This window comes from Vipera ursinii (assembly GCF_947247035.1).
Source record: "Vipera ursinii genome assembly, chromosome: Z".
NCBI lineage: Eukaryota > Metazoa > Chordata > Lepidosauria > Squamata > Viperidae > Vipera > Vipera ursinii.
This window is the reverse complement of record NC_139517.1, coordinates 117,335,022-117,358,015: the sequence shown is the minus strand read 5'-3', so window position 1 is coordinate 117,358,015 and position 22,994 is coordinate 117,335,022. Positions and strand designations below refer to the sequence as shown.

The window sequence follows — 22,994 nt, the reverse complement described above, 5'->3', positions numbered from 1 at the left end:
CTACTGAGGCTGCAGACTGATTTGAGACATTGTGCAATGCCCATCATTTCCTCTTTTTTTCCTAACAGGCTGCTACAAACTGTAGCCTGGGGAGTGCCAGTTGGGGAGGAACATCCTGAACTTCCTTAAACAGCGCCCAATCCAAAACAGATAGCACAAGGGGTCTTCAGACTCGGCCCTTTTATGACTCATGGACTTCAACTCCAAGAATTCCTCAGCCAACGTGCCTGGCTGAGGAATTCTGGGAGTTGAAGTCCATGAGTCGTAAAAAACCTCAGATAGCAGGTTGCCCCGACATCACATCTGGGCAGCAAGGGACAGACGACCATTAGAGGTGAATCATGAATTAACAGAGGGTTTTGTATGTCCGCTGCCATCTCGCGGTGGCTTTAAGTCACAACGATTAAGCTGTTTTGCTGAATTCCTCGGCCGACTGTTACGGAGTGGGAAGAAGAAACTGCAGCTCCACATCCAGCCACTTGGTGTCGCACAATACTTTTAATAGTCGAAAGTGACTTTCTACTCTGTGGTAAAAAAAAAAAAAACAACAACACAAGGCTAGACATATGTTGTTGTTGTTAGCTACGAAGTCGTGTCCGACCCATCGCGACCCTATGGACAATGTTCCTCCAGGCCTTCCTGTCCTCTACCACCTTCCTGTCCTCTACCAGCTAAACATATAGACCTACTAAAAATAGGGAGTAGCCATTCTGCAACATCAACGGATTTCCCAGACTACGGAAGATGTGGGTTGTTGCCCTCATTTGAAATCATGGAACGCTTGTTCTCCACCTCTCTCTCCCAACCCCACAACTCTCAATACTGAGATTTTGCATACGGCTTACATTTGGCCCAGGCGTATATAGAACGCCACAACAGTTCTTCGGTCACGTGACACCCTTTACGGGGATCGAGAGGAAATCGATGCAACGCCGGGCTTTTTCCGGTTGCAACTCTCGCGAGAGCTTCTCTTCCCCGGAAGTCCCGTTGCCCCGTGCTGTTCTGCCTTTTCGAACCGGGCGGGCACCGGGCGATCGCGCGGCCGCCATGGCGCTCTACAACTTCAAGAAGATTATGGTGGTTCCGTCCGCGAAGGTAAGGCCCGATCCGCTCCATTCCCTGCTCCCTCTGCCCCGCCGATACAGGCGCGATCCGCCGGGCTCTGCCGACCTGGGGAGCCCACGTGGCTCAGGAAGAGGCCGGAGCTGCTCCGCTTAGCCCTTAGCCCGAGAAAGCTTTACCTGTTGAAGACCTGCCTGTGGTCAGTGTTTTAGTTCAAGGCGAATGCGGCTTTACTTGCCGCGATAGACGGGCCGATTGAATTCAAAGCCCTCCTGGTTGGTATAGAGTTCATTGAAGCTAGAAGAAGTGCAGATAGTATGTATTCTAAAATAAGGGAATAAATATGTAAGGTACAGGAAAGGGATTGGGGTGAATTTTAAAAATACAATATAATTATTGATATGCCATAATACTGGCAAGGATAGTAATTATCCTGTGTGTGTGTGTGTGTGTGTGTAATTTGCTTTCGAATTGTGCTGGAGAAGACACTTGAGAATCCCTTGGACTGCAAGGAGAATCAAACCAGGCAATCCTAAAGGAAATCAATCCTGGCTGTTCTTTGGAAGGAAGCTGAAGCTCAAAATATTTTGGCCACCAATTGAGGACTCATTGGAAAAGACCCTGATGTTGGGAAAGATTGAAGGCAATAGGAGAAGCGCAAGACGATGAGATGGTTAATGTCATTGACACAATGAACACGAATTGGGCAAATGGAGATAGAGGGCGATGGGGGGGCGGCTGGTGTGCTATCTTCTTGTGCCATATCCGTTATTGGACGTTGGCGATCCTGTTTTTATCAGCAGTCGCACGAAAATGCTGAGTTTTCTCTGCTGCTGTGGTCCATGGGATTGCGAAGAGTTAGACATGACTTATTTCAGGGTCCCCCAACTTTTTGGGCACCAAGGACTGGTTCCACGGAGAGAGGTTTTTCCACGGATCATAGAGAGCTTTGCTTGTTTGCTGGCATGTCAAGGAGCGGTGCTGGTCCGTGGATGGGGATTGGGGACCCCTGACTTAGTGACTGAACAACAACAAATATAGACTAGATTCATAGTTATTTTTTAGAATACCTATCGTAATGGTTCATAGTTTTAATTCCCTGTCTCAGAGATTGGACAGGATTGATACACATTTCTTCTCTTTGGAGCTAATAATTTTTTTTAATATAGTTTAAAATTGCTGTTGCTACTTTTTCATCAGTTGTTATCTGTTCTTTATTTGCAGGACTTCATTGATTTAACATTGTCCAAGACCCAGCGAAAGACTCCTACAGTCATTCATAAGCATTATCAAATTCACAGAATTCGTCATTTCTACATGAGAAAAGTAAAATATACTCAACAAAATTATCATGACAGGCTTACTCAAATAATTATGGATTTCCCAAAGCTTGATGTAAGTGACTTTTCAACTGAAACATATGTTCATTACATAAATGCAGTTATATGTTGTTTTTTGGAGAAAGCTTGTATACATGTGGTCTTAGACTTAACTACAGGGTCATTTAGTGACCATTCAAAGTCACAACAGCACTGAAAAAAGTGACTTGTGACCATTTTTCACCCTTACAACCATTGCAGTGTTCCCATGGTGATGTGATCAAAATTCAGACGCTTGGCAACTGACTCATTTATGACAGTTGCGGTGTCTTGAAGTCACATGATCACCTTTTGCAACCTTTTGCTAAGCAAAGTCAATGCAGAAGCCAGATTCACTTAACAACTGTGGCAAGAAAGGTTATGAAATGGGGCAAAACTCACTTAACAAATGTCTCACTTAGCAACAGAAATTTTAGGCTCAGTCGTGACCATAAGTTGAGGACTGCTTGTATTTTAGAAGTATGGGGACTAAGATAGTGCTAAAACATTTCTGTACTGCTATCAAGCCATTAGGAGTTGAGTTTGATGAGAAGGAATCTTAAACTTTTATGATGGGAGGGTGGGGGGTATTTAGTAGACGTCAGTGGATCTTATTTAATGAACGTGTTAAAATGCTCTATGGATGCTATTATTAATTTGTCATTGTACTTACAAAGGACTGACTGGTTGGGTTCTGGTATTCTCTGAAAATATAACCACACTTTACTTACGCAGTTCCTAGCAAAACAAATAACAGTGAATTAATTTGTCATTCTTGAAACATATATTATTAGATAAATCTGGATTGATTGATCTACCTTTTTAAAAAGCAGCTGCTATCCATGTCATAAATTACTTTTTGAGCTTTCCTCATATTTTCCTTGGGTTTTCATAGAATTAGCTTTGCAAACCTTTGAATCCTGGCTGAAAGTCCTCAAGACCAACTCTTTGAGACCTGGTTATTCTAATGTGTTTGGGGTGGGGAACTGTTATCACAAGGGTGCCTATTATAGTATGTAGGGATGTTTGTTTAGTCCAGAGGTCTTCAAACATGGCCCTTTTATGACTTGTGGACTTCAACTCCCAGAATTGATTATAATTGTAATGCTTTGGGTTTTTTTTTGCTTTTTTATACATTGTTTTTAGTCCTGGAGATGGTTTTACTCTAAATCTCTATAGATTAGAGTATTAATATATAATCTAATTAAAAATTAAATGGAATTATGTGTATTTTATTGATAAATTATCAAATATATCATTGATACTCTATTTTTGTTTATTTCAGGATATTCACCCCTTTTATGCAGATTTGATGAATGTACTCTATGATAAAGATCATTACAAGCTAGCTTTGGGGCAAATAAATATTGCCAAAAATCTGATTGACAAGTAAGAGAATTTCACTATGTACATATTTAAATGTGTTATATTTATATCCCATCTTACTTCTGGAAGCTCACCTGATGACATGAAGGATTCCGCAGTCAATTTATTTTTTATAGCAATAGTTGTGTGCAGCGGGGAGGGAGAGAACGGCCTGAAATCACCCAGTAAATTCTATACTCAAGTGGAGATAGGACTTTGGTCTCTCAACTTGCAGTTCCAACACATGTCATACTAAATAATGATTTGCTGAATTATGACTTAGTGAATAAAGAGTAATTGGCAATGTTTATCTTAGCAATTTCAAGACTGGCTAGGGAATTCTGGGAGTTGAATTCCATCCATCTTAAAGACTGAGAAACACTGAGTTCAGGAAAAAAATGAAATTGGCATATTTGAGCCCAGGAAAAAAAATGAAATCAAAGTCAAAATATATTATGATTTATTGTGACAGATGAAATGAGTTTTAATATTCTGTTCTAGCTATCTTTCTTTGTTCCTTCTACTCCGTGTCCTCAGTGTGCTGTTAACTGAAATAAAATGGAAACACAGTTAATAAACATTGTCCTAGCTAATAGAATATACATTTGATACCTGGTTTTGTGATCTAGTGTTGCGAAAGATTACGTGCGTTTGATGAAATATGGGGATTCCCTCTATCGATGCAAACAACTGAAGCGTGCAGCCTTGGGGCGGATGTGTACCATAATCAAAAGACAGAAGCAGAGTCTGGAATATTTGGAACAAGGTATGTCAAGGGTAGAAATTTACTATTTATTTATTGAACAAATTTATATGGCTGTCTAATCCCCACATAGGAGATTCTGGGCAGCTTACAACATTTGAAAGGTCCCATTCCACTCCATCCCCCATGGCAGCAACAATACAAATCACTTAATTGGCTCTATCTCCATTTGTGATCTCTAGGCTTGCTGACAAAACCATGTTTTTAGGGTTCTTTGGAAAATCAACAGTGGAGGGGAGCAACCATACCTTGCGGGAATGGTGTTCCATAGAGAAGAGGCTACCATCAAAAAGGCCCTTTTTCATGGTTCCACCAGATGTTCCTCCCTACTCAATGGCTACGGGTCTCCCCTAGTGGGACCAAGAAGAAAAAAAGGGGGGGGTGTGCCTTCTCCTATGGAACATCATCCCTATAGAGATAAGCTCCCACATTGACACTCTTTCTCAAAGCTCTGAAGATATGGTTCTGCCAACAGGCCTGGAGACTTTAGTGTGATATGGACACCATCAAGGGGCTTGTCCAATAGTTGTTGCTGGGGTTGAGGAATTGTTTTCCTTTTGTATTGCAGTTTTATTCTTTAAGCTGCCCAGCGGTCCTTTCAAATATGAAATGGGACAACTGAATACATTTGAGTGGGTTAATCTAAAATGTCATGCTGCTAAAGCATAATTTAAAACCATAACAAATGAGTGAATATTTAGTACTCTGATGGCTGAATTCATACAATGTGCTACATACCAAAATCAAACTACAATATTACGTATCTAAACAATACTTATGTGTCCCTTTAAAAAAATTCCAGTGCGGCAGCATTTATCACGATTGCCAACTGTTGATCCTAATACACGAACTCTCCTGCTGTGTGGATACCCCAACGTTGGGAAATCAAGCTTCATAAATAAGGTTTGTAGATATGCTTTGCAGCAGAGTCGCACTAAATCGGCATGTAATAATGAGCACTGAGTAAACGCAAGTAATTTCTTAGCACTGTATTTAGAATTTCAGGCTTAGTTGGTCCTATTGATATATCGTTCCCTAAACTCTGAGAAAATACATGTTAGAGCTGTTAATAATAGTTTTACATCTTAACCTTTTTGTAAGATATAATCTCCATTTTCCTGTCTTCTGACAAAATATTTTTATTCTGTTTTACCCCAGTTTAGGAACATTTCTCATGATTCTAATTGATGGTTGGGATTCAGAACAGGAATTGTTTCATGAATAAGACCCTTTTATGTTTTAGGTAACACGAGCCGATGTAGATGTGCAGCCGTATGCATTTACCACAAAATCTCTGTTTGTGGGACACATGGATTACAAATATTTGCGTTGGCAGGTAAAGGCTATTGCTTAGTTAAATCAGTTAATTGTTCCTATTTAAGGTAGTTTTTTTTGCCTGCAGCATCTTGGAAACTCAGGTTTCTGGGATCTTTGCTTAGGATTTAAATTATTTAAATTATTGTTACTATTTACTTGATATTGATTTTCATCCTGATTTCATCCTGATTTTTTGTTAAGTGAATCACTGCAGTTTTAAGTAACACAGTTGTTAAGTGAATCTGAGTTCCCTAGTGACTTTCCTTGTCGGAAGGCTGCAAAAGGTGAATCACATGACCCCGGGATGATGCAACCGTCATAAATACATGCCAGGTGCTAAGCACCTGAAATCTGATATAAATGTGGGGATCCCGCAAGGGTCTTAAGTGTGAAAAATGGTCACAAGTCACTTTTTTCATTATAACTTTGAATGGTCACTAAATGAACTGTTGTAAGTCAACTACTATCTGTGTTGTAAATCAGTGGCCCCCAAACTTTTGGATACCAGAGTCAGGTTCCGTGGATAGAGGTTTTTCCGTGAACTGGAGAGGCGCGGTTTCGCGTGCTGCCTTCATGCTGTGCATGGGGGCTTCACTTGTTTGCATGGCCCAGTTTTTGGCATGCTGCGGCCCGATGCTGGTCAAACAGACTGGGGGTTGGGGACCCCTGTTGTAAATCACATTGTTAATGCCCCTACTTTCATTTGAGATGGTTTCTCAGACGGGGCTCTCTATTTTACTTTGCTTTATTTTGTTTTTGTTTGTTGGACCAGCTCCCTTAATTTTTGTCTGTTTCATTGCAGGTCGTAGATACTCCTGGTATTTTGGATCATCCTTTGGAAAATAGAAACACCATCGAGATGCAGGCCATAACCGCACTTGCCCATCTCCGGTCTGCTGTGCTCTATGTCATGGATATATCAGAACAGTGTGGCCATAGCTTGGAAGAACAGCTGGCGCTTTTTGAGAATATTAAGCCATTGTTTGCCAACAAGGTGTTTGGGGGTTTTACCCCTTTAGGTTTTAAAGCTTCTTGTTTTTTGTTAGAAAACCCAAACGGGCTTATACAATGTGTGGTTTTCTTTCTCTGTTTTATTTTAGCCTCTAATTATTGTAGCCAATAAATGTGATGTGAAAAGGATTTCTGAACTTTCAGATGAGAATCGGGTGAGTAGTTTCCAGAAGTGATGATTACACAGCTAAATGCATGCTCATGTCCTGGTTGGCTACCATGATTACTATTTTTAATCTGGGTACTGTTGCATTTTTTTTTCTTTTATGGTGGTTTGAGTGTCTCACTCCCAAATCACTGAGGTCTGCACAAGAGTCCATGCTGGACTCTTATCCTTAACTCTTTAAGGTATCCTTATACATTACATTTTTTAAAAAGCAGATACCATTTGCGTTCCCAATTACTATTGCAGCCTAGGCATCAATCACTCAGTAATTATACCTATTTTGTTGCTCTCTAGCTGAACAGTCCCTTCATTGCAACTTTCTGTACTTTTCAGGTAGCAGCTGATTGTCTCTCCCTTTCAATTTATTTATATCCGTCCTTTGTTACTTTACAAATAATTCAAGGTGGTGAACATATCAAATATACCTTCCTCCTCCTATTCTCCCCTCCCATTCTGCATCTTTCTCTGCTGATTAGCAGAGTTCATCTTGCAAATATCTACCCAAATACTGAAATATTCATATTTTATTACATTAATGGAATATGAAATAATAACACCCACTCTTAACCTTTCCTTATAACCAGTCTTGTTTCAGATTGTATGTACCAAAAGTCTTCCCCCCCTTTATCATGGAAATATTGTTAATTAAACCGATATATCGAAAAAATATGTTTATATGCAGACACGGACACATACAACTTCCTGTATACAAGTGTACAGCTTTGAGGTTGCTCTGTACTCAAATACCAGTGATAAAACAGTGATTTGCATACTTTGGAGATTTGTGTGCACATAGTTAATTTTAACAAATGCTTTTCTTTTATCATCTTTCAGAAAATGTTTGCTGAATTAGAAGCTGATGGACTTCCTGTGATTGAGACAAGCACTATGACAGAAGAAGGTGTCATTCAGGTTAAAACTGAAGTGAGTGTATATATGTATATTAAATATCTACATTGGTTTCAATCCACTTCTGCTTCTCCAAAGACTATTTTGCAGCTTGCTTTAAAATATTGCATTAGAAAAACAAAAACAGTTTTTTGCTTGATCTTGACGCTGTCATGTAATCCTCCTGCTAATCAGATGCGGTGTTCTACTTGCTTTCCCTTTTTCTGATGTTTGCAGCAGATGCTAATGCTAGTTTTCTCTTCTGCTATCTATCTGTCTGTCTGTCTGTCTGTCTATCTATCTTATCTATCTACAGTGGGACAAAAAAGTATTTAGTCAGCCACCAGTTGTGCAAGTTCTCCTCAACTATGAGAGACAAGATGGGGGGAAAGAATACAGGAAATCACATTGTAGGATTTCTAATGAATTAATTTGTACATTCCTTGGTAAAATAAGTATTTGGTCACCTACAAACAAGCAAGATTTCTGGCTCTCACAGACCTGTAACTTCTTTAAGAGGCTCCTCTGTCTTCCACTCGTTACCTGTATGAATGGAACTTGTTATCAGTATAAAAGACACCAGTCCACAACCTCAAACAGTCATACTTCAAACTCCACTATGGCCAAGACCAAAGAGCTGTCGAAGGACACCAGAAACAAAATTGTAGACCTGCACCATGCTGGGAAGACTGAATCTGCAATAGGCAATTAGCTTGGTGTGAAGAAATCAACTGTGGGAGCAATTATTAGAAAATGGAAGACATACAAGACCACTGATAATCTCCCTCGTTCTGGGGCTCCACGCAAGATCTCACCCCATGGGGTCAAAATGATCACAAGAACGGTGAGCAAAAATCCCAGAACCACACGGGGGGACCTAGTGAATAACCTGCAGAGAACTGGGACCAAAGTAACAAAGGCTACCATCAGTAACACACTATGCCGCCAGGGACTCAAATCCTGCAGTGCCAGACGTGTCCCCCTGCTTAAGCCAGTACATGTCTGGGCCCGTCTGAAGTTTGCTAGAGAGCATTTGGATGATCCAGAACAGGATTGGGAGAATGTCATATGGTCAGATGAAACCAAAGTAGAACTTTTTGGTAAAAACTCAACTCGTGTTTGGAGGAGAAAGAATGCTGAGTTGCATCCAAAGAACACAATACCTACTGTGAAGCATGGGGGTGGAAACATCATGCTTTGGGGCTGTTTTTCTGCAAAGGGACCAGGACGACTGATCCGTGTAAAGAAAAGAATGAATGGGGCCATGTATCGTGAGATTTTGAGTGAAAACCTTCTTCCATCAGAAAGGGCATTGAAGATGAAACGTGGCTGGGTCTTTCAGCATGACAATGATCCCAAACACACCACCCGGGCAACGAAGGAGTGGCTTCATAAGAAGCATTTCAAGGTCCTGGAGCGGCCTAGCCAGTCTCCAGATCTCAACCCCATAGAAAACCTTTGGAGGGAGTTGAAAGTCCGTGTTGCCCAGCGACAGCCCCAAAACATCACTGCTCTAGACGAGATCTGCATGGAGGAATGGGCCAAAATACCAGCAACAGTGTGTGCAAACCTTGTGAAGACTTACAGAAAACGTTTGACCTCTGTCATTGCCAACAAAGGGTATATAACAAAGTATTGAGATGAACTTTTGTTATTGACCAAATATTTATTTTCCACCATAATTTGCAAATAAATTTGTTAGAAATCCTACAATGTGATTTCCTGGATTCTTTCCCCCCATTTTGTCTCTCATAGTTGAGGTATACCTATGATGAAAATTACAGGCCTCTCTCATCTTTTTAAATGGGAGAACTTGCACAATTGGTGGCTGACTAAATACTTTTTTGTCCCACTGTATCTATCTATCTATCTATCTATCTATCTATCTATCTATCTATCTATCATCTATCTATATCTATATCCATCCATCCACCTACCTACGTACCTGCCTACCTATACACACACAAACACATATACATACATTCACACATACCTATTTATGGGCTTGTATGATGCACTTTCCCATATCATTGTGTTTCATCAAAAAAGTTCTCTTTTTTAAAAAAAATAAAAAATCAATATCTTCTATGTATCAATTGCTGGAAATTGCTTGCAGCAATTCATCATCAGACTCCAGAGTGGGGAAAATATTTTTCTTCATCTGGTCATTAGAAAGTACAGGTAGTCTTTGACTTATCGACCACAATTGAGCTAAAAATTTCTGTTGCTAAGTGAAACAAAAAGTGAGTTTTGCCCCATTTTATGACCTTTCTTGCTGCAGTTGTTAAATGAATCACTGCGTTAGTAACATGGTTACTAAGTGAATCTGGCTTCCCCATTGACTTTGTTTGTCAGAAGGTCACAAAAGTGGATCACATGGCCCCAGGACACTGCGAATGTCATAAATATGAACCAGTTGCCCAGCATTGTTTAGGAGATGCTGCAGTTTTTTAACAAGTCCATCGATAGTTCTAGGGCAGAGCTCCCCAAACTTTCTGGCTTGGCAGCTCAGAAGGAAAGGGAGCAGAAGCGAAACGGGCACGCATGCACAAATGGGCGCATGCACAATGATGGCCCATGCATGTGCAAGCAAGTCATGTGCACCCATGGCGTGCATGCTGGTGCCTGTGTGCATGCACAGGCAGGCTGTTGGCACGCGTGCGCATACACAACCCGCTAGTGCCCATGTGACGCTGGCGTTGGTGCTAGCTTCCCCTTGCATGCACAAATGGGGCCGCTAGCATCCATGCAGCGGTGCTACTGTGAGTTGGGGGTGCTCGCCACCTATTCCTGGGGCCCTGTGGCCAAGAGTCCACAGCCTGGTACTGGGCCATGGACCATAGGTTGGGGCCCCTGCTATAGGCTGTTCTTTTCCAGAAACTGGAAGTAAAACCAGTAATCAGCCAACGATTGGTAGGTGTCCAAAATGTGGTCATATGCTTCAGGGAGGCAGAAACCACAATTTTAGAACTGGCTTGTATGTAGCTTTTGGGGGTGGAGTTTCTACTGTTAACTGAACGATCATGCGCCCCTGGTTATAAATCGAGGATTGTCTGGATGTCTGGATCAATGTTAATGCTTTGCGCCTAAGTTCAAGATTTCTTGAATTAATATTTTGTTATTTTCAGGCTTGTGACAGATTGTTGGCCCATCGCGTTGGCACCAAAATGAAAGGAAACAAAGTGAATGATGTACTGAACAGGCTACATTTAGCTCTTCCAACAAAAAGGGACAACAAGGTGTGGTGTCTGTGTGTGTGATTGTATCTCATTACCTCTTACGTATGTACCCACCAGTTTTCCTACGTTCATGCCCTCTAGGTATATTCAGACCAGATCTGGCAGAATTTCCTGCAAGGATTTCCAGTTAAAGGCATTGGGGTGGGTGGATCTTTTATGCCTTGGGGAAAAAAACCCTGAATATTTGTCAGCTTACAGACTGAAAAAAAAGAATAATGATGTTCTCCCCAGCAGTGGGCTAATGCCTCCTTAAGTAACACCAGCTGCCTGCAATTAGTGCAGGTTCGAGTCCCACCAGGCTCAAGGTTGACTCAGCCTTCCATCCTTCCGAGGTAGGTAAAATGAGGACCCAGATTGTTGGGGGCAATTAAGCTGACTTTGTAATAATGCCGCTTGGGGTGTGTGTGAAAGCCCTAATAAGCAGGCATATACATAGAATGAAGGCTACTGCTAAGCTTGTAAGCCGCCCTGAGTCTTCGGAGAAGGGCGGGATATAAATGGAATTAAAATAAAAATAAATAAAAAATAATACAATGGTCCCCAACCTTTCTGGCTGCGGACTGGCAGGGGCAGTCGGTGGGGGGTGGGGAGGGGGAGTGCCCACACTCGTGCAAATGTAGCTTTGTGTGCTTGCCTGCTGCTTATGTGGCCAGGTTCCTGATGAGGCGTGACCTGGGGGTTGGGGACCCACGAACCTTATGCACACCGTGTTTTCCCCAAAATAAGACATAACTCCAAAAATAAGCCCTAGCTTGATTTTTACACATGCGCCCAATATAAGCCCTGCCACAAAAATAAGCCCTACTGAAGACCCCATCCAGTCCATCGCACCTGGTTGCCCAAGATGGGGGTGAGGTGTACTGGTAAAAATCAAGCTAGGGCACAAATGGGGTGTGGAACTGCCCCACTCACCCTGCACCCACTTACTTTAGGACAGTTGCAGCCAGTTTCTCACGCCCTGGTACGTGCCTCGCCGGCCCACTGTTTTTCTGTCAGAGGCCTTCTAGAGCTTGTTTCTTGGTTGCAGAGGCCTTTCTGAAGGACTCTGATGGCAAAACGGGACACGGGGGTGCCACACGTGTCAATCCGGAGCCCGTTTCTTGGCTGCAGAGGCCTCCTGAAGGCTTCTGATGATGAAACAGAGGCCGGGGGTGCCATGCGTGTCAATCCGGAGCCTGTTTCTTGGCTGCAGAGGACTTTCTGAAGGCCTCTGATGGCAAAATAGAGGCTGGGGGTGCCACGCGTGTCAATCCGGAGCCTGTTTCTTGGCTGCAGAGCCTCTCCTGAAGGCTTCTGATGATGAAACGGAGGCCGGGGGATGCCATGCATGTCAGTCCGGAGCCCGTTTCTTGGCTGCAGAGGCCTCTCCTGAAGGCGTCTGCCAGCAAAACAGGCTGGGCAAGCAGTGGCAAGTGGTGGCAGCAGCAGAAGCTGGCCAGTGAGGCAGATGTCAGGGCGTGGGAGGGCTGACTGCAGCGATCGAATTTCTGTCTCTTAGGAAAGGCCCCCTTTTATTCCGGAAGGAGCCTTGATGCGCAGGAAGTACATGGAAGTTGACGGCCCGAAAAAGAAATTGGTAAGTATCTTAGGAAAGATTTCCACATTTGAAGGGTATAAAAGAAATAATTATTTTATTTTGCACCTCTATTTTTTTTAAAAAAAACAGCTCAACATAGAGAACATTTCTAATATCTCCTTTCCACAACAACAACAATCCTGTCAGATAAGCTGGGGTGAGAGACAGAATGACTGACTCAAAGTCATCCAACCTTAGGCTTTTATGCTGAAGGCAGGACTAGAACTCACAGTCTTCTGATGATTGGCCCAAAGTCACCCAGCCGAATTTCATGCTTAAAGCAGGGACTAGAATTCACAATCTCCCAGTTACTAGCCTAATGCTGTAACCACCAGACTAATCTGGCCCTTTATGCAATTTTTTTTGTGGTTTTGTGAAACTCTTTCTAATGATGCATCTTTGCTGCAGGAGAAAGACTTGGAAATGGAAATGGGAGATGACTATATTTTGGATCTTAAGAGTAAGTATCAAGGCTATCTTCCTGTTAAACAATTCAGCTGGATTCAGGTTGCAGCCTTACACAACAGATTGCTGTGTTAGATTATTATTTATTTGTAAATACCTAAAGCAGAAACAAATTAAAAGAAACCACACAGGCTATGGTAAGCCTCATAATTACTAGGCCTATATCACTTTTATCACTAAGATCCATTCCCTTTTTCATATGCTGTTAAGAATGGTACCAGGTTATAGGTGGAAATTACCACTGACTAATGTAGAATTCTATTCTATCGGCAATTTAGACTATATAGTTCAAGCATGTATTTCAAATCTATACTTTTATCTAATTTTGATATTCTTCAGAATTTAAGGAATGTTGTCAATTGAAACAAATAAGTTTAAGAGCTCCATTATGTGTAACTTATTACCAGCATGTAATTTATTACTTTAGAACAGGGGCCCATCACATTGCTGGCAGTGGCAAAACCGTCCTGATATGTTGTGCGATGTCACGTGACTTCGTGAGTTTGACATGTCTGCTTTAGAACGAGCTTTTCTTATTAAATGGCTATCAACTGAATAAAATTGCAGGAGTTTTAGAATTGCACAAATAAAACTCCTTAATTTTCTCCCTGATTTAGAATATTGGGATCTGATGAATCCATCTGAAAAATATGATGTAATACCTGAGATTTGGGAAGGTCATAACATAGCTGATTACATTGACCCAGACATCATGAAAGTAAGTAATAAAACTACTGATCGTATATTAGATGAAAAAAAATGTAGATGTTCTGATACTGACCGTAGATTTATAAGCACAGATTTCTTATTTTTCTTCATGGTGTTGTGCAAATGGTTTCAAATTCAAAACTTTCTCTTCCCAGTTCTGCTTTATGCTCCAAATGCATTGTGTAATCACTTTGGGACAGTTGTGAGCTCAAACCAGTCCTTGAAACAACTATGCAATTTAAGCTATGCTAAAATCATATTTAAATTTGTGTCGCCACAGATAGTCTTTCTATGTGAAATAAATCCCATCGGCTCTCTAGCTTGGCACAGGAAGGGAGAATTTACTGTGTGTTATCTGAAAGGCAATGGGGGTCTATAAGGAAGTGCACAATAGAAATCAATTTCTAACGTATTGAGTGTGGCATCTTTCTAGAAATTGGAACAGCTGGAGAAAGAAGAGGAGCTAAGGGAAGCAGCTGGAGAATACAAAAGTGATTCAGAAAGCGAAGATGAAGAAATGATGGGGATCAGGCAGTTGGCCCAGCAAATTCGTGAGAAGAAGAAACTGAAGATCTTGGAGTCAAAGGAGAAAAACATACACGGGCCCAGGATGCCTAGAACAGCTAAAAAGGCAAGTATGAAGATACTTGGGTGAGAATCCGGTGGGGTGTGAGTGCGCTTGTCTTGGGCAGAAGGAAGTTGGGCTGGGAAAGAAATAAGGGGACTCCAGCAAATATTTTAAAGGTGGTCAGGTAGTCCTCAAGTTACAATCATAATAGAGTCCATCCATTTCACCAATTTTACAACCTTTCATTTGCAGTGATCATTAAATGTATTGCTTTCATTGTTTATTTGTATTCATTTTTGTGCTAGGGTTTTTGAAGGAGGTGTGTACAACATGAAGGTTACACTAAAGGGACATAGGTTGGCAAAAGGTTTAGCAACCCTGGTATAGAGTGATGTGTGAATCACATGTTGTGGTTGGATCATTATATTTATTGATTTCCATCCCCATTTAAAACATTTTTTTAAATTCCATTTATATCCCGCCCTTCTCCGAAGACTCAGGGTGGCTTACAAGCTTAGCAGTAAGAGATCTGTGTGTCACAGAATCAGTCTCTTAACAATCAGCACCCCAAAAGGAGATCCTCAAGGATCTGCCACTCTTTTCCATGGTAATAATTGATTGCCGAGAGTTGCCTGACCCCAATCACTCTTGGCAGATCACCACAATCAAAGAAATTACAATAAAATCAATATAAGACAGCAAGTAAATGCAGTGAAGGGTCTTGCTCTCCCTTGTCAAAGGCCTGGATGAGGAGCCAGGTCTTCGTCACTCTTCTGAACAATGGTGGGGAAGGGATTCAGATTGCTAGGAGAATCTGATGCTGCAGGGCAGGACTGCTGTACTTCTGGAGCTCCAAAAGATGGCATTGCTTAATTCAGTGAAGGGGAAGCTTTGACATGTGTCAGAGTCGACAAGCCAGTGTGTATGCCGCTCCTGACAACTATTCTTGATAGCATTCTTTCGTGATTTGGAGACGCTGTGGAGGCCGGGTGAGAATGGGCTGTGTTCTTGTGTAGCCTGTGGAAGCCACGCAAGGTAGCTGTGCTCTGCTCCAGTGGCCTCTGGAGCCTCTGAAAGTCAGGCCAGAATGCGGGTGTGCTTTCACACAGTTTTCAGAGGCTCTGCAGGGTGTAGAAAAGCATTCTCCAAAGCCGCTTCGAGAACAAAGGTCTCTTGTGACCCAGAGCAGCGTTCAGTAGGCCTCAGGAGCCTGTCAACAGAAGGAAAACATCCCCTGAAGGCAAATAATGTTCAGCAGATTCTGGAGAGCCTTTGACTTTGACGGCAATCACACCAACGTTACAGCAGTACTGAAAAAGTGACTTATGACCTCTTTTCACACTTAAACCATTACAACCTCCCCAAAATCATGTGAAGAAAATTCAGAAACTTGGCAACTGGCATATGTAGGTAGTCCTCAACTTATGACCACAATTGAGCCCAAAATGTCTTCTGCTATGTGAGATAGTTGTTAAGTGAGTTTGCCCCATCTTGCTCCAGTTGTTAAGCAAATCCCTGCAGTTAAGCGAATCTGGCTTCCCCATTGACTTTGCTTGTCTGAAGGTTGCAAAAGGTGACCACATGACCCCGGGACACTGCAACTGTCATAAATATGAACCAGTTGCCAAGCATCTGGATTTTGATCATAGGATCATGGGGATCCTATAGTTATGTGACAAAAGATCATGTCACTTTTTTCAGTGACTTCAGTTTAACTAAACTAAAACAAATTGTTGAAAGTTGAGGGCTACCTGTATTTGTGACAGTTGCACTGTCCTGGAGATCATGTAATCACCCTTTATGACGTTCCCAGCCAGCTTCCAACCAGCAAAGTCAATGGGGTAAGCCAGATTCACTTAATGACCGATTAACTTAATGATTGCAATGATTTACTTTACTATGGCAAGAAAGGCTATAAATACCTTTCCATAGTTGTTAAGTGAATCATTAGTGATTCAAATAACATTCACTTAACACCTGTCTTGCCTAGCATCAGAAACTTTGTACTCAATTGTTGTAAGTTGAGGATTCCCTGTAGTCCATCTAACTCCAGTGTATTTATAGTGATCACTATCAGCTACACAAGCATTTAGATAGGAGTGTTTTAAATAAATGACTAATTCATCCAGTTTTCCCTATACATTAAGCTGGTTAGAGATTTCAGTAGGAAGACCACCATATCTAGAGGCCTACAAATTAGGAAAGGTGAATAATTCTTTTCCAGTTCAAACATTTTTACCTACAATTCTTCTGCATTTCAAACATGGTTACATTCTATTTTTGAATTCTTTGCAAAGTTAAGAATTTTGTTAATTAAAAAGAGCAAATTTGGAGATTGTTCAATAGTACAACTTCCTAGATTTGCTGTCTCTTTTAATTAATTAACAAAATTCATAAGGCAGAAAACATATCCAACCTACTTTTGTCCTCCTGTTTTCCTTAAAATAACCCTGTGAGGGGGGCTGAAAGAGAATGACTGGCCCAAAGCCAGCCAGCTGGCTTTCCTGGCTAAGTCAGAGCTTGGAAGAACTGAAGAAGCTTCTTGCACGAGAAGTGAAACATTTTAAGGCGGGAAAACCCCGTTGCCTTTGGGAAAAGCAGACGTCACAAGTTCAAGCCCTGACTTAGCTAGGAAAGGCATCTGAGTGACCCTAGGCCAGACATGTCAAACACAAGGCCCGGGGGCCAGATCCGGCCCGCAAAGTGGTTTCATGCGGCCCGCGAAGCCATCCTGGAAACAGGGAGGGAACGGCCCCCACTGCCTTGGCCCTGGCCCAGAGACCCTCCTCCTGCCAGAGACCCTCAGATCTGTCCCACTCCTGCCCAGGCCCCCATAGGCACCCTTGATGCAAACAATGTAGAGCTGGCCACGCCCACCCAGTAGGCCATATGTACTCTAGCCATGCCCACCCAGTAGGCCACGCCCACCCTGGCCATACCCACCCGGCCCCCTGAGGGCAACCGCAATGCTAATGCGGCCCTCAATGAAATTGAGTTTGACACCCCTGCCCTAGGCCAGTCACTCTTCAGCCCAACTTACCTCAAAGATGTTGTAAGGAAAATAGGAGAAGAAGGAAGATATGTTGGGTATATTTGCTGCCTTGAGTTATTTGTAAAAATAATAAAGGTGGGATAAAAGTCAATGAATGAATAAATAAATAGGAACATCCTCCTACATTTGCTATCTTTTTTTAAGTGACAAAATTCTTAATTTTGCAAAGAATTCAAAAACAAGATGTAACCATGTTTTAAGTACAGAAGAATTGTGGTTTATGTTTACTTCCCTAATTTACAGGCCTGCAGACATGGCAGTCTTTCTTCTAAAATCTAACCAGTTTAACCTTTAGGAAAAACTAGGTTTTCTTGGTTTTTGTCCTGGCAATGTGCACAAAAAGAACCGAAGAACTTTCAGAATAGAAGGATAGAGGTGGAAGGGGTCTTGGAGGTCTTCTAGTCCAACCCCGTGCTCAGGCAGGAAACCCTATACCATTTCAGACAAATGGTTGTCCAAAATGTTTTCAAGGAAAGAACCAAGAATGTCCAGTTGCCTTTTGAAAAAACACCTTTGGGACAACCATGACTTGGATGGTTGACAATCTGCATAGTCACGGTCTTTTGCTTTCTAGCCTGGTACCTTAACCACTACACCAAACGTTGTGTGATTTCCGTGCTACAGTTCAAAGAATAGCCATTTGGCCACCTTTGCCTGCTGCCTGTGTACCCAAACTTTAACTGGTAAAAATTCAAAACTTTTCCAGATATGGATTAGCAAAAGAGAAATGGGAGATGTTGATTTCTCATCTCAAACAGCGGTGCTGCTGTCCCTTGCTTTTGAGAAATTTAGGGCTGTTCCCTAGTGATACATCTAGAACAGGGATGTCAAACTGCTGGCCTGCAGGCCGGATGTGCCATGGAGAAGCTGTGCCCACCCCATTGCCAGCAACGGCAAAACTGTGACGTGACGTCGCGAGTTTCACACCCCTGGACTAGAAGATTCAAATTGTAGGAGCCACTGAGTGTGAGAAGACAGGGTGGCTGAAAATTAGCTAGCACCTGGGCTATGGTACCCTTCCCCTTTAAGACTTCATCCTAGCAATAATGAACAGCTATAAAAATAGATCAGCAAAGAGGCTTTGTGTGTGGTGGAGTTGGACTTCATTCTTTGTGGAGTCAATGTGAAGTCACCTTACTGGTGGATTGAAGGTATTGTGAGAGGGTCAGTGGTTTCATTTTTACTTTGTGGAGGTAAAGCCACTAGAAGCAGCCTATGGCTGTTCTTTAGCATTGGGGCTTACAACTTGTAGTAGTAGACCTGGGAAAAATTCCTGAGAAGGAACCGTGTATTACACTCATTGTGTGCTTAAAGGCCAATGGGGCTTGAGTTAGCTCTCTGGGCCCGCTGGCTTTGGGCATGGATAAAATAACTTCTGATAATGATAATGAAGTGGAAATTTTCATGGGGAAATTAAGTGCTGCCACGTGTTTGTTGGACCCGTGTCCCTCCTGGCTGGTTTATGCGGCCCGGGAGGTTACACGAGGCTGGCTCCTGGCAGTTATCAATGCTTCCTTGAGTGAGGGGTGCTTTCCTGCCGCCTTGAAGGAGGCAGTGGTAAGGCCCCTCCTCAAGAAACCTGCCTTGGATCCAGCTATTTTAAACAACTTTCGTCCTGTCTCCAACCTTCGCTTTCTTGCGAAGGTTGTTGAGAGCGTGGTGGCACGGCAGCTCCCTTTGGTCCTGGAGGAAACTGAGTATCTGCATCCATACCAATCGGGTTTCAGGCCTGGGTACAGCACGGAGATGGCATTGGTCGCACTGGTGGATGATCTCTGGCGGGCAGGGGTTATTCCTCTGTCCTGGTCCTTTTAGATCTCTCAGCGGCTTTTGATACCATCGACCATAGTATCTTGCTGCGACGTCTTGCGGGGTTGGGAGTGGGAGGCACCATTTTACGGTGGTTCTCTTCCTACCTCTCGGGCCGCTCGCAGACGGTGTTGACAGGAGGGCAGAGGTCAACCCCTAGGCCCCTTAATTGTGGGGTGCCTCAGGGGTCGGTGCTCTCGCCCCTCCTGTTCAACATCTATATGAAGCCGCTGGGTGAGATCATCCGTGGTTTTGGGGTGAGGTATCATCAATATGCCGATGATACTCAGCTCTTTATCTCCACTCCGAACCAAGCCAGTGATGCCCTTGATGTGATGTCCCGTTGCCTGGAAGCGGTACGGATTTGGATGGGGAAGAACAGGCTTCAGCTCAACCCGGCCAAGACTGAGTGGCTTTATGTACCGGCATCTCGACTTGTCCAAGAGGTTCCATCTTTGGTTATGGGGGGAGAGGTGTTGCCTCCCGTTGATAGGGCGCGCAATTTAGGCGTCCTCCTGGACTCACAACTCAGTTTTGAAGATCATATTGGAGTCGTGGCCAGGGGGGCATTTGACCAGGTTTGCCTGGTGCACCAGTTGTGCCCCTATCTGGACCGAGATGCCCTACGTACGGTCACTCATGCACTCGCTACCTCTCGGATAGATTACTGCAATGCTCTCTACATGGGGCTGCCCTTGAAGACCACCCGGAGGCTTCAGCTAGTGCAGAATGCGGCCGCGCGGGTAGTGATGGGAGCATCCCGATACTCCCATATTACACCCCTCCTGCGTGAGGCATATTACACCCCTCCTGCGTGAGCTGCATTGGCTACCAGTTGTCTTCCGGGCAAGATTTAAGGTGCTGGTACTTACCTTTAAAGCCCTACATGGCGTAGGCCCGGGATAGTTGCAGGACTGTCTGCTACCGGGGATGACTTCCCATCGCCCAGTGCGCTCACACAGAGAGGGCCTCCTCAGGGTGCCGTCGGCCAGACAATGTCGGCTGGCAACCCCCAGGGGGAGGGCCTTCTCTGTGGGAGCACCAGCCCTCTGGAACCACTCCCTCTTGAGCTTCGGATGGCCCCGGACCTCCGGTCCTTTCGCCGCGACCTCAAAACTTTTTCCTTCCATCAGGCTGACCTGGATTGATGATGGGTTTTTAAATATGTTTTAATTTTTAACTGTAGTTATTTTATTTTGGGGCTGTTATTTAATTCTTTTTTAATTTTTGTATTGTTGTTTTTTATTGTTGTTAGCCGCCCTGAGTCCTTCGGGAGATAGGGCGGCATATAAGTCACATACATACATACATACATACATCAATCAATCTTTCCTTCTGACTTTAGATTCAACAGAAGACCCTTGAGCAGGAGATGACAAATCTGGGACTTGATGTCACCAGCAGAACTGAGGTAAGATGTGCTTTTTTTGCTTATTTTTTACCCTTCTATATCATTGGTGCACCTATAATAAAAAATGGAGTTGACTTGCACTTGGCAACATATCTTCCTATTTTTTGAAGTGGGGTGGTTTGAGAATAATTGGCCCAAAGCCTAAGGTGGGACTAGAACTCTTGTTTCCTGGTTTCTAGCCTGGTGCCTGAACCATAAGGTCAACATTGGTTTTAAAATAGCAGGTCTGTCTGTTGAATATGGACTGTAGTTGGTGGCTTTCTCTCATAAATGGCAGGAAGAACATTTTTCATTTATGCTCTGCTGGCCATTGTTAAAACACCCAAGTTTTCTTCTGTTCATTAGAAACATGGAGTGTTTAATGGATAGCAGAGGAGTTTAGTACACTTTGTAGGTTCTCAGCTGCTATAAGAATTTTAGTGGAACACCAGGTTGCACCAGGGGATCTGATTAACCTATTAAGGACTCTGATTAGATTCTTTTATCTGCAAATATTCAGGTACATTATTTAGCCCAGGAAAGAAGATCACGCAGTGTTACCCGCAAACGTAAGCGAGAGGATTCTGAACCACCATCCTCTATGCCTTTAAGCCGCAGCAGCTCTCGTACCCCTCGTGATGTCTCTGGCCTTCGTGATGCAAAGGTATGTCTTGGTTTTATTAAATTATCCCTGTTTATTCCAGACTATTGCATGTGCTTGTTTTGTGCTAGTCTAATTAGCAATTAGAATTTGTTACAGCAAATGCTACATAAACTAATGAATTTATGCAGTCACTTCTGTAACATTGTAATGGATGTATAGTATTGAAATATCCAATTACTTTCTATTTTGAGATTGTTCCTTTAAAAAAATTATTTAGTGAATTATGTAGAAAATTAATCAGCCAGGTTATTTATGATGTGCATATTATTCTTAATATTGTTTCAAAGCTGGCTATTTCCATGTGTTGGGCTTTTGTAATTGCAGTTTTTTTTTATGGGAACTGAAGCTCCACGTATGTGGAGAACAATTTGTGGTTATGTAATATTTAAATTCATAGTGTGTGGGATGTGCACCTTTATACTTGCATATGTTATTTTTATAGATGGTGAAGAAGGCTAAAACCATGATGAAGAATGCTCAAAGGAAGATGAATAAGTTGGGTAAGAAAGGCGAGGCGGATAGAACTGTCTTTGACCTGAAGCCCAAACACTTGTTTTCTGGGAAGAGAAAAGCTGGCTCAACCAATCGAAGATGAAGCAACTCTTAAGAAGAAGAAAAAAGTCTCTATGTTGACACAAATAAATAAATTCCATGCATTGAAATTTGGCTTTTCATTTTTCTTTAAAATAACTTTTAACGGTTACAGGTCTAATTTTCAAAACTGCTATCTTGGGTTATTCCGTCATGTGATTGAGGAACGTAGTTTCCTTAAGAAACCGCAACTCAAGAGCAGCAATTCTGGTTCAGGGGCAAAGAGCTTACCCAAACCAAGTCAGACATTCAGTGGATTATGGTCTGACTGGATAAAAAAAAAAACACCCCTTAAATTATGGGTATGCAAAGTGGGCTCATGCACAGAACAGCTGGCTTTGGGATAGCTTTATATTGAAATTTTGGTCTGCTGGGGAAGGAAAAGACATTTTAACCTGGTTTGTTAAATGAAATACAATCGTTCCAAGGTAGAAATGTTTCTAAGGGTGTTAAGAGCCCCAAATAAGGGGATTGACCATGATGTATATTTGCAGCAGCAATGTGGTAAAGGAGAGGCGCACTGGGAAGACGTGGTAGGAATGGGCAACTGGATATCCATGCTCCAAGATTATTCCTAAGGCTAGTGAAATAGATACACAGCTGGAATATAAACATCAGCCAAGGGTGGTGGTGATAACGGTATATGTGTATATTTGCAGCAGCAGTGTGGCAAAAAAGAGGCACTGGAAAGTGATGGTGGTTGTAGAAATAGGCTCCTGGGTAGCCATGCTGGGAGTTTGTTTCTTGAGGCTAGTGAAATAGACACACACAGTTGGAACTGATTAACAGTCGAAGGGGAGAGGGGAGGAAGAGAATGGAAGCAACTGAGAAGATAGATGCTGCATTTTAACCATTAAATTCTTGAGGGAGGGAAGAAAGACGGAAAACCACTGTATTATGCACATCTCTTCTAGGCAGGTGATTGAAAATACTATGCTAGCTGCAAGAAAAAATTCTATATAACAATTAGAAATTTCAAAAAGTAAAAGTGATATTATAGTT

At 42.5% G+C, this 22,994-nt stretch overlaps 1 protein-coding gene across 1 annotated transcript; it reads left to right on the top strand.

Moving 5' to 3' along the window:
* The first annotated feature begins 987 nt into the window (after positions 1–987).
* Positions 988–22,063, top strand: GTPBP4 (GTP binding protein 4). The gene is made up of 17 exons (XM_083378224.1): positions 988–1,095; positions 2,287–2,457; positions 3,706–3,809; positions 4,415–4,551; positions 5,351–5,451; positions 5,792–5,884; positions 6,668–6,859; positions 6,966–7,031; positions 7,877–7,966; positions 11,059–11,169; positions 12,668–12,745; positions 13,154–13,205; positions 13,828–13,928; positions 14,352–14,549; positions 20,693–20,758; positions 21,258–21,401; positions 21,844–22,063. Exons 1-17 carry the CDS (start codon positions 1,048–1,050, stop codon positions 21,994–21,996), a joined length of 1,905 nt encoding a protein of 634 aa, XP_083234350.1. The 5' UTR covers positions 988–1,047; the 3' UTR covers positions 21,997–22,063.
* The last annotated feature ends 931 nt before the right edge of the window (positions 22,064–22,994 follow it).

Coding starts and splice junctions, on each gene's coding strand:
- GTPBP4 (XM_083378224.1), top strand. CDS start 1,048: ATGGCGCTCTACAACTTCAAGAAGATTATGGTGGTTCCGTCCGCGAAG. Junction 5,885..6,667: donor ACAAATATTTGCGTTGGCAG/GTAAAGGCTATT, acceptor GTTTCATTGCAG/GTCGTAGATACTCCTGGTAT. Junction 12,746..13,153: donor ACGGCCCGAAAAAGAAATTG/GTAAGTATCTTA, acceptor TCTTTGCTGCAG/GAGAAAGACTTGGAAATGGA.